The 10585-nt window shown below is 38.9% G+C and overlaps 2 protein-coding genes across 2 annotated transcripts; both read right to left on the reverse strand.

The window, feature by feature from the left end:
• On the reverse strand, window positions 1–8227 carry LOC108484965 (uncharacterized). Its single transcript, XM_017788838.1, has 8 exons — window positions 7775–8227; window positions 6993–7295; window positions 5713–6666; window positions 5363–5668; window positions 5020–5197; window positions 4367–4926; window positions 3680–4231; window positions 1–150 (listed from the first exon to the last, which is right to left on the reverse strand). Exons 1-8 carry the CDS (start codon window positions 8225–8227, stop codon window positions 1–3), a joined length of 3456 nt encoding a protein of 1151 aa, XP_017644327.1.
• Window positions 8228–8233: 6 nt separating this feature from the next.
• On the reverse strand, window positions 8234–10113 carry LOC108484966 (uncharacterized). Its single transcript, XM_017788839.1, has 2 exons — window positions 9078–10113; window positions 8234–8940 (listed from the first exon to the last, which is right to left on the reverse strand). The coding sequence occupies exons 1-2, from the start codon at window positions 10111–10113 to the stop codon at window positions 8234–8236; spliced, it is 1743 nt and encodes a 580-aa protein (XP_017644328.1).
• Between the last annotated feature and the right edge of the window lie 472 nt (window positions 10114–10585).

A 10585-nucleotide genomic window follows, 5' to 3' on the forward strand; every position in this document is an offset into this window, starting at 1 on the left:
TCAAGCGAAGTACTTCTTGACTGAGTCTGCATTCACTGGGTTAGGCTGGCTTTTGCCATCCATTTTAGCTAATATTAATGCTCCTCTAGAAAAGGCCTTTTTCACTACATAAGGTCCTTCCCAGTTTGGCATCCATTTCCCTCTGAAATTCTTTTGCATAGGGAGAATCTTTTTCAATACTAAGTCCCCCTCATGGAATACCTTAGGGCGAACTTTTTTGTTGTAAGCTCGTATCATTCTCTTTTGGTACATTTGACCATGACGAATAGCCTTCAGCCTCTTTTCTTCAATCAAGTTTAGTTGATCATAATTGTGATAGCCCTAATTCGACCCTAGTCGGAATGTGGTTTCGGGACCACAAAATCGAGTCATAAAATTCATTTAAAATTTAGTTGCATATCCTCTATGTGTATTAGTGCATGTGTGAAAATTTGATGTTTTAATTTAGACTTATGAATGTGGATTTTTCTTGAAAGATCCTAGTTGAGAAACTTAGAAAATATGATAGACAAATTGTAAGGACCAAATAACTACAAAGTGTGAAAGCTTGGGTTTGCATGTCAAAATACCCAAAATTCAAAAGTGGTCGGCCAAGTGGTGATGACCCTCCACTAAATTCAATTAATTATAATATTTGGTTAGAAAATGATTAAAATATTTAAAATAAAATGATTTAATAAGAAAAATAGATGAATAAAGAAGAAATTTAAGGAGAGAGAGTGTGTTTATCTCCTTCTTCCTCCAAAAACCGAAACCAAAGAAAAGAAAAAGGAAAATTCTCATTAAGGCAATTCGGCACTACTTCTTGCTAGTAGGAGGTAAGTTTTGAAGTGTTAGTTAAATCTTCTTATATGTTTAAGTTAATTTGTGAATGTATTTTGACAATATTAAGAAAAATTCAAACTTTTATGATGGTTGGGCACTAAACCGTGTATCAAAGTACTAGAATTAGTAGTTGTTTACATGTATTATTGAATAAGTAGAAGATAGAATGGGGTTTAAATGGAAGGTTCATTTGATTTATTTTTGTCCTTGTATGAAAAGTGGTTCATTGTTAAGGCCGAATGAGTCATGCTAGATTAGTTGAAAAAAATGTTCATGTTATGAGGTAAATTGAATAATTGACCGAAACATGGAAGGAAGGGCAAGATTTATAAATTATGTTTTAGGGTGAAAGGTATAATGAAAGTTGTATTAAGTTTAATGTGCATACTTTAGTCTAAGTGTTGAGGAGTATTCGGCTAAGATAGTTGAAATGTGGGTGTTGCCGATTTTTAAATTTAGATTATGGGAGTGGCTATAATGGGCATTAAGATGTTGAACTTAAGAAATTAGAAGTATATGAACTTGATAGTATTTAAAAGATAGTACGAATAAATGGGGAGCTTTTGCTAGTTTAGAAGTATACGGTCAAAATGTTTATGAAGTGAAAAAAATGTGTTGAATGACAAAATGATGACCAAATGTTATTTTGATAATGATAATACATTCGGCTTTGAGATATAATATAAACATTAGTTGAAATTTTGATATTTGGAACAAGGAGGGTTGTAAGAAGAAGTGGAATCATTAAATTTACATATTTATGAATATCTTGCAAGGTAAATTAAACTATTAACTTATTTATTCTAGCTCAAGAAACCAAAGGAGGGGAAACAAGCAAAGGCAAAGCAAAGAATATTGAGTAGTCGATTGGGAATCATTCCATCCGACTTAAGGTAAGTCCTTAAGCATTTTTGTAAGGTTGACCAGCTTGTATATAAATAATATTAGTGAATCATAAAAGAATTCCTCTTGTTAGGTATTCTTTTGGAGTGATTTTCCTATTTATTAATGTAACCATATGTACTATTTGAGTTAAGTAAATTGCCTTATCATAATGAGTTGACATACGACACTATGTGTGTGGAATTAAGTGGCACTAGGTGTGCCGATTTGGATGCTGAAGCATGAGAGAAAATCCAATGCACTATGTGTGAGGTTTACTATGGCACTATGTGTGCGAGTGTAATTAGCACTATGTGTGCAAATACGATTGATAATATAAAAGGTGCATGAAAGAACTAAGTGATAGAACTATTAACTAAAATATCGAATTTGAGACATGTGATGTGTATGTATAAATTTACCTAGTGCATCATTGTTCCATGCTATGAGGAAATGAATCTGAATCAATTGGGTTGTTTTGGTATTTGGTATGATTGTAGGACTTGGCATGAGATTGAACCGAAAATCTAAGAAATTATATCATAGTTCGGTATGGATAGAGTAATTGATCTTGCATTGTTTGTTTTCTCTTATGATCTTTTATTAATGGACGGTAGTGTAATGCTTATGACTTACTGAGTTATATACTCATTTGGTGTGTTTACTTGTTACTTATTTAGGTTTCTTTGACCCATTTTGTGTGCTCGGGACCATCGTCGAAGTCATCACGCCAGCTTGCAACTTTTTGGTACCTTCTTCTTAGTTGGTCTAAGAGAACATTTCGGCATGTATAGGCTATTATGTTTTGTTTGAACTTTGATATGTATACTTTTAGCCATGCGAATATGGCTTAAATGTTAAGTTTGGATTTGGTCTTATGGGTACTTAGTTATAAGTTTTAGTAAGTTTGGTCTTGATAATTTGGTTATGGTGATAGTGGTTTAAATTCGTTTTAGTTAAAGTGATCGATTACTACTGAATGGATGATGTTTGTGATAAGCATTTCATGCATTGAGAATGACTTTAATCTTAGGTTCAATTCGGTTTTGGTTGAGTAATAGTCTAAGTCTATTTGATTATTATGCCGTATGTCATGGTGATCATTTTGGTGTTACACTTATGATATGGTTATTGAGTAGTATGGAAATGCTTGGTAATGATTAGCCATTGGAATGGCTAATCATGATCATATTTGGTGATATGTATGTCAAATTACTAGTTAATCCATGGAATACCATGAAATAGGTAAAATTTACCTTAAAAATAGATGCAGAGACAGCAGAGTGATGTGAATTTGAAAAATCACTAAAAATAGTAGAAATGGAATTAAATAATGAATAAGTTATGTAATCGAAGCTTGATGACTCTATTTTCATATGGAAGAAACAAAACGACCATATGAGCTATATTTTATGAGATGTTTAAATTTTTGTGAAACAGGGCCAGAGCGATTTCTGGATCCCCTGTTCTGATTTTGGAAATTCACCATAAATTTTACAAAGATAATTAGAAGTCATGCTTTATATGTACAGATTCATTATTGAGTCTAGTTTCATTAGAGACAAACTACATAGGCATTGAAGCCCTGTACCGGGAGATATCTTTCGTAATGCACAGAGGTCAGAGTAGTCGAACCCTAAAATAGGGGAGACTTTAACAAATAAACTGTACTAATTGGCCTGACCAAAAATTTTAAAAAAAATTTACTAGATAGATATATGAGTCTAGTTTCATGAAAAATTTACAGAATTGAATTTCAAGTTTTGGAACTCGAGATATGATTTTTAAAGCGACTGCGATGCAGTTAGCCAGCTTGTCTAGAAAATTTAAAACGAATTGTATGAGCCGTTTAAGTAATGAATTAAGCCCGTTAACACCTCGTGTTTGACTCTGAAAACAGTCTCGGGTACGGGGTGTTACAATAATGGGATTGGATCCATTCTACTTCGTCCAATTTCAGCTCTGATAATACCCGAAAAGAAGAGATTTTGACTTCAATGGGTAAAACTGCCTCCATCCCATAAACCAATGAGAAAGGTGTTGCCCCCGTAGAAGTTCTAACAGAAGTTCGATAGGCAAAAAGGGAAAATGGCAACTTTTCATGCCAATCCTTGTAGGTTTCAGTTATTTTTCCCACAATTTTCTTGATATTTTTATTAGTTGCCTCAACCGCGCCATTCATTTTCGGGCAGTATGGTGACGAGTTATGGTGCTTAATGTTGAACTGGCTGCAGACTTCCACTATCGCGCTATTGTTCAAATTCAACGTATTGTCAGATACGATTCTTTCCGGCATACCATAGCGACAAATGATCTCCTTCTTTAAGAACTTGCTAATTGCCGACTTTGTGACATTGGCGTATAAAGCGGCCTCAACCCATTTGGTAAAATAATCAATGACCACAAAAATAAATCGATAACCATTAGAAGACTTTGGCGAAATTGGCCCAATGATGTCCATGCCCCACATTGAGAAAGGCCATGGGGAAGTCATAACATGGAGAGGTGAAGGAGGCACATGGATCTTGTCTCCATAAATTTGGCACTTATGGCACTTCTTGGCGTAACGGATGCAATCTCCCTCTATTGTGGACCAGTAATACCCAAATCTCATGATTTGTCGGGCCATTGTAAAACCATTGGCATGCGTCCCACAGACACCCTCATGGACTTCTTCCAGGATTTTCTTCATTTTGACAGCATCAACACATCTTAACAACATCTGATCCTTCCTCCTTTTATACAAGATCTCCCTATCTAAGACATAGTCATTGGCGAGCCTTCTCAACGCTCTCTTGTCATTTTCAGTTGCTTGTTCTGTGTATTCACGGTTCTTTACATATTTTAGAATGTCATGATACCAAGGATGATCATCTCTCTCCTCTTCTTCATCTATATTACAGCAATGAGCCGGAGACTCACAAATATTCATCTGGATTGGCTTCATATCTTCTTGTTCATTTATTCTGATCATAAAAGCTAATATATCCAGGGCATCGGCCATCTGGTTTTCATCATGTGGGAGATAAAAGAAGTTGATGTCATCAAACTGCTCAATTAACTCCAGAACTAACTTTCGATAACTGATCAGCTTGGGATCTCGCGTCTCCCATGCACCTTTAAGTTGATAGATCACCGATGCAGAGTCTCCATATACCTCTAGCACCTTGATTTTGCGGTCTATGGCTACTCGAATTCCTATGATACATGCTTCGTATTCTGCCATATTGTTTGTGCAGTCAAAATCCAGCTTACAAGTGAATGGATAATGATCTATGTTTGGGGATATCAAGACTGCCCCAACTCTGTTACCAACGGCATTTGATGCCCCATCGAAATTTAGTTTCCAAGAATGATCTTCGGGCGTGTCCTCTTCAGCAGTCGCCACATATATTAGATCCTTATTGGGGAAATCAAAGTTCAAGGGCTCATAGTTTTCTAGAGCTCTGCTAGCTAGAAAATCTGCTATTGCGCTTCCCTTCACAGCCTTCTGGTTCACATAGATTATGTCAAATTCAGATAGCAGAATTTGCCATCGGGTCATTCGATCATTCAAGGTGGTTGACTCCATCATGTATTTAAGAGTGTCTAGTTTCAAGATTAACCAAGTCCTGTGGTACAACATGTACTGCCTCAACCTCCGAGTCGTCCAGACCAAGGCGTAACATAATATCTCAATTGGCGAGTATCTCATTTCACACTCAGTAAATTTCTTGCTGAGGTAATATATCGCATTTTCCTTCTTTCCTGTCTCATCATGTTGGCCCAACACACATCCTATTGAGTTGTCAAACACGGTCATATACAGAATCAAAGGCTTATCAGGACTGGGTGGTACTAGCACCGGAGTATTAGCCAGGTACTGTTTGATTTTGTCAAAAGCCATTTGACATTCGTCGTCCCACACGCCTGGATTATGTTTCTTGAGAAGACGAAATACGGGATCACATTTTTCTATCAGCTGTGAAATAAACCGGGTGATGTAGTTTAACCTTCCCAGGAAACCTCGAACTTTTCTCTAAGTGCGGGGCGGAGGCAGCTCTTGTATAGCCTTGACTTTATTTGAGTCAACCTCAATTTCCTTTTCACTGACCATGAAACCAAGTAATTTTCCTGACCTGGCTCGAAAGTGCATTTGGTTGGATTAAGCTTTAGCTGAAATTTTCTCAATCTTGAGAACAATTTCCTTAAAACTTGAACGTGCTCCCTCTCTGTCCGGGACGTTGAGATCATGTCATCTACATAGACCTCGATCTCTTTATGCATCATGTCATGGAATAAGGTTACCATGGCTCTTTGGTATGTCGCTCCCGTATTCTTTAACCCGAAGGGCATCACCTTATAGCAGAACGATCCCCATAGGGTTATGAACGTGGTTTTTTCCATGTCTTCAGGGTGCATCTTGATCTGATTGTATCCAGAAAACCCATCCATAAAAGAAAATAGTGAATACCCTGCCGTATTGTCCACTAGGGTGTCAATGTGAGGCAACGGGAAATTGTCCTTTGGGCTAGCCTTGTTTAGATCTCTATAATCTACGCACATTCGCACATTTCCATCCTTCTTAGGGACAGGGACAACGTTGGCTACCCATTCTGAGTAGTTAACCGCTTGTAAGAACCCAGCATCAAATTGTTTCTTGACATCTTCCCCTATCTTTACTTCCACATCGGGTCTCATCTTTCGGAGCTTCTGTTGAACTGGCTTACACTCCTCTCTTATGGGGATGCGATGCACTGCAATATCAGTTCTTAACCCTGGCATGTCTTGATACGACCATACAAAAACATCTCTGAATTCTTGCAATAGCTTAATGAGATTCTGCTTGGTTTCCTCCTTTATACAAGTGCCAATTTTCACCTCATTCGCCACTTTCAAGGTCACAATCTCAATTATCTTTCTTAAGGAAAAATCTACTTTTCTTCCCGTTCCACCATCCTCAGCAAATCCAAAGATAAACTACTATTTTCGTCATCTTCAAAAACCTGTGATCCCTGTAGGCACATGTCTTTACTCGAAAGAGAATTCTGGATTCATAGCAGTGTTACTCATGACATCGACATCTAGGTACCTATTGTAGGTATGAAAGAATATCTAAGAACTTTATTTGTATGGTATAAATGGAAAAAGAATAATTGCTTGATGAGGTATGAAAAATGCATCTTTATTGAAAGCATAAATGATTTGAACATGGGCCTATTTCACAGAAGATTTCTTATTGTTCCTAGGCTAAAAAAATAGTAAGCGTGTTTTGAACATTACTCTGTATTAGTTCTAAAAACTACAAGAAGTTCTTCTACAGTCCAGTTGTTCAGAACACTTCTAGGCTCATAGGAGCAAACGCCCACTAGGCTTGTTTCTCTCGATCCTTCTTTTAATATGGCATTGATGCTCAGAATCTTCATCATTCCCTCAACCGTTCCTTCATCTGTGAATTTCAATTTAGGATGGACAACTCCTCCTACCACGAATGTACTGGATATATGGGGAAAGGTCATTGGCTCCCATTTGACCTCTGCCCTGCTTAATCTTGCTCTTCTCTTTTCCTGCTTCCTCTCCAACTCTTTCTTTCCCTGTTGTGCGTCTGGCTTATACCCAAGCCAAAACGGTCCCACTTACTTGCTAAAATTGGGACTTCCACTCGTCCGTGGAGATATTTCCCAAATCCCCTTCTGGGCAACGTTCCTCTTCCTACTGTCAGTTGTAAACTCATCTTCGTAGCTTTAGAGAGTCTGGGCACCGAGATTCTGCCTCATTCAGAGATGAAGGCTGCATTCACGAACTCTAATGATCGAAATGAACATTCAACCCCTTCGCTATCACTGTCAATGTGCAGTGCATCGCTAGTAACGGATGCGATAATGTCCTCTTCAGCAATTATTGTTATTAGCCGGCCCTCCGTCACCAACTTTAATTTCTAATGCAACGATCATAGTACTGCCCCTGCTGAATGAATCCAAAGCCTTCCCAATAAATAATTATCAGAAGGTTTGATGTCTATTACTAGGAAGTCTACCTCGTAAGTATTTGGCCTGATCAGAAGAGGTATCTCTATCCTTCCCATTACCTTCCTTTCAGTGCCGTCAAATGCTCTCACTATATTTTGGCATGTCTTCATATGAGAGCTATCTATAGGCAATCGGTTTAATATGGACAGAGGCAAGACGTTCAGTGCCGAACCATTGTCAATCAACATCCCTGGTAGCGTATACCCCTTGTAGCGAGTAGTAATGTGCAAAGCTTTGGTAGATCCCATGCCCCCCAGTGGTATTTCATCATCACTAAAGGAAATGAAGTTGTCGGCGCTTATGTTACTGACAAGACGGTCTAGTTTGTTTACCGAAATGTCGTCAGTGACATAAGTTTCGTGCAACACCTTCATCAGTACATCACGGTGCGTCTCTGAGCTCAAAAGCAAAGTCAATATTGATATGTGAGCTGACTGCTTGTGTAATTGTTCCACAACACTATACTCGCTGTGTCTCAGGAATTTCAAAAATTCTTGGGCTTCGTTCTCCATTACTGGTTAATTAACCAGTGGTTCTGTCATCCTTTCTCCTTGTCTGATCACAAAGGACTTCTTCTTTACAGGTTCGTCTTCTGTGCTTAGTGTATCGACTAAACTCTCCTTTTCCGAAACTGTTACACTACTGTTATAATTCCAAGGCACCTTTTTGCTATCCTTAAAATGGAAAGCCTTGGGCTTTTGGATAACTATTATTGGTGCCACCCTTGCTTCAGCTTCACTAATTTTTGGCCGTGAAATGAGGACCACTGGGTGACTAGCCTCACAACCCTTCTCTATCGACTTCTCTTCAGAAGCACATACGTCCTCTTCTCTGGTAAACTCAAAGAACTCTAACTCTTCATTGTCTATTAAGCCCTGGACTAAGGCTCTGAATTTCTTGCAACTCTGGATTTCATGGCCCTTCTCGCAATGAAATTCGCAATAGTCCCTCACTTCTCGGGAGTTGCTCCTTGAACTCTGCGTGATCAGCCCCACTTCCAGCATTTTCTTCCAAACTTCCCTGAACAAAGTCTTTACCTCATCTGCGTTCAACTTAACTCTCCTTCCCACATTCTCGATTACTGCATTTACCCTACCATCAGTATGGTTGAGTAATGGGTTACCTACCACAAGTGCGTCATCGAACTTCACAACACCCATGTTGATGAGCTTCTCGACTAACTTCTTAAACGAGATGCAGCTTTTTATTGAATGCCCCACAGTCCCTGTATGGTATTCATACTGATTGCGTTATACCACTTGAGGTATAGGGGCTGCAATGGTTTTAGATAGGATGGTGCTATAATATATGCATCGAATAGGCTTTTGTACAGCTCATTATATGTCACTGGGATAAGGGTACTCTGTATCTTCTCCGTATCTCTCCTGGTGCTGGGCTCTTGCCTTGGTGAAGCTTGTTGGCCTGTGACTACCGTTCTAGATTGATTAACGATGACAGGCTTTGAATAGCCTGAGCTCACATTGCTTACTTTGTTTTCCTTTTTCTTCGGGGCTGACCTTCTCGTGCTTTCCCCCGTTTCTATCTTACCGCACCTTATTGCATTTTTTATCATTTCGCCAAACATTACTATGTCTGCGAAACTCTTAGTTGCACTCCCCAACATATGATTAATGAAAAGTACCTTCAAGGTATTAATAAATAGCATAGTCGTTTCTTTTTCCAGCAGTGGTGGTTGGACTTGCGTAGTGACTTCCCTCCACCTCTGGGCGTATTTCCTGAAGCTTTCACCTGACCTTTTCTCCATGTTCTGTAATGTAATCCTGTCAGGCGCTATATCGGTCACATGGCCATACTGTTTCATGAAGGCCTGCGCCAAATCCTTCCATGATTTGACCTGAGCACGGCTCAACTGATTGTACCATTTGGCTGCTGCCCCAGTCAAGCTATCCTGAAAGTAGTGAATCAACAATTGGTCATAGTTGACATATCTCGTCATTCTCTGGCAGAACATTGTAATGTGAGCCTCAGGGCAGCTGGTTCTATTATACCTTTCAAATTCTAGCATCTTGAACTTCGGAGGAAGTACTAAGTCCAGGACCAAACTGAGCTCCTTTGCATCAACTTTGCAGTAATGATCAGCACTTTCTAGCTCCTTGAACTTCTCCTCTATCCATTTGCACCGATCCTCGAGTTGCTTTGAGAGCTCCGCCCTTACTTTTTCCCCTTCAACCTCATCGAAATCAGGGACCGTGGGATTTTCCATATTGTCTCCAGGGTTAGAGCACGAGCCCATTGGGAAGTTTACCAGTGCCGAAGTGCCGGTTTGATACAGAGGTTTAACATTAACAGACACCCTTGATGGCTGTGCTTGAATGTTTACTGGGCCAAAGCTTGTAGGACAAGCAGAGTCATCGTTGTCATTCCCAGTATCAACCATAGGGCCTTTTCCTTAGTCAGACCCTCCTTAAACAGCTGTGTCAGCTGGCTTATCATGTTGTTCTGTGATTCCAGCATGTTTTTCTGGGACTCCAGCATTTGATCCCTCATCTCCTGCTGGATCCTAGCCAGCTGTTCTTGCATCTGAGCTTGCAGTTACTCCTGCATCTCCTTTTGCATTTGTTCTAACTTCTCTAACCTCTGATCCATATCCTTTGTTTTTCTTCGTGTATAGTAGCGATGTTCCAGGGTAACTAGATAAATTATCGCTAATTAATAGGGTTCTTTTGTGCAACTTAATGTTTATAATGCTATGCAATGAAAATGCATGACATGAATGCAAAAAGAAGACGTTGATTCATATTCAATTCTATTTAGAAAACTTCATTGAAAAACAAAATCTTTTACATAAAATGAATTACATATACAGTCTTGCCCTAACACCCAAAGCTTTTACTTTCCTAAGAAGGCAA

Source organism: Gossypium arboreum, chromosome 3 (assembly GCF_025698485.1).
Source record: "Gossypium arboreum isolate Shixiya-1 chromosome 3, ASM2569848v2, whole genome shotgun sequence".
In the NCBI taxonomy this organism is placed as follows: domain Eukaryota; kingdom Viridiplantae; phylum Streptophyta; class Magnoliopsida; order Malvales; family Malvaceae; genus Gossypium; species Gossypium arboreum.

Bases quoted from the DNA above. Each gene is read 5' to 3' on its own strand.
- LOC108484965 (XM_017788838.1), bottom strand. From the start codon at position 8,227: ATGGAGAACGAAGCCCAAGAATTTTTGAAATTCCTGAGACACAGCGAG. The intron at 4,232-4,366 runs GTCTGTGGGACG...TATGGAGACAAG, and splicing joins TGGAAGAAGTCCATGAGGGT to ATCCATGTGCCTCCTTCACC. The intron at 151-3,679 runs GTATTATCAGAG...CCTATGCAAAAG, and splicing joins TCAAAATCTCTTCTTTTCGG to AATTTCAGAGGGAAATGGAT.
- LOC108484966 (XM_017788839.1), bottom strand. From the start codon at position 10,113: ATGGTTGATACTGGGAATGACAACGATGACTCTGCTTGTCCTACAAGC. The intron at 8,941-9,077 runs GTACCCTTATCC...AATACCATACAG, and splicing joins AGATACGGAGAAGATACAGA to GGACTGTGGGGCATTCAATA.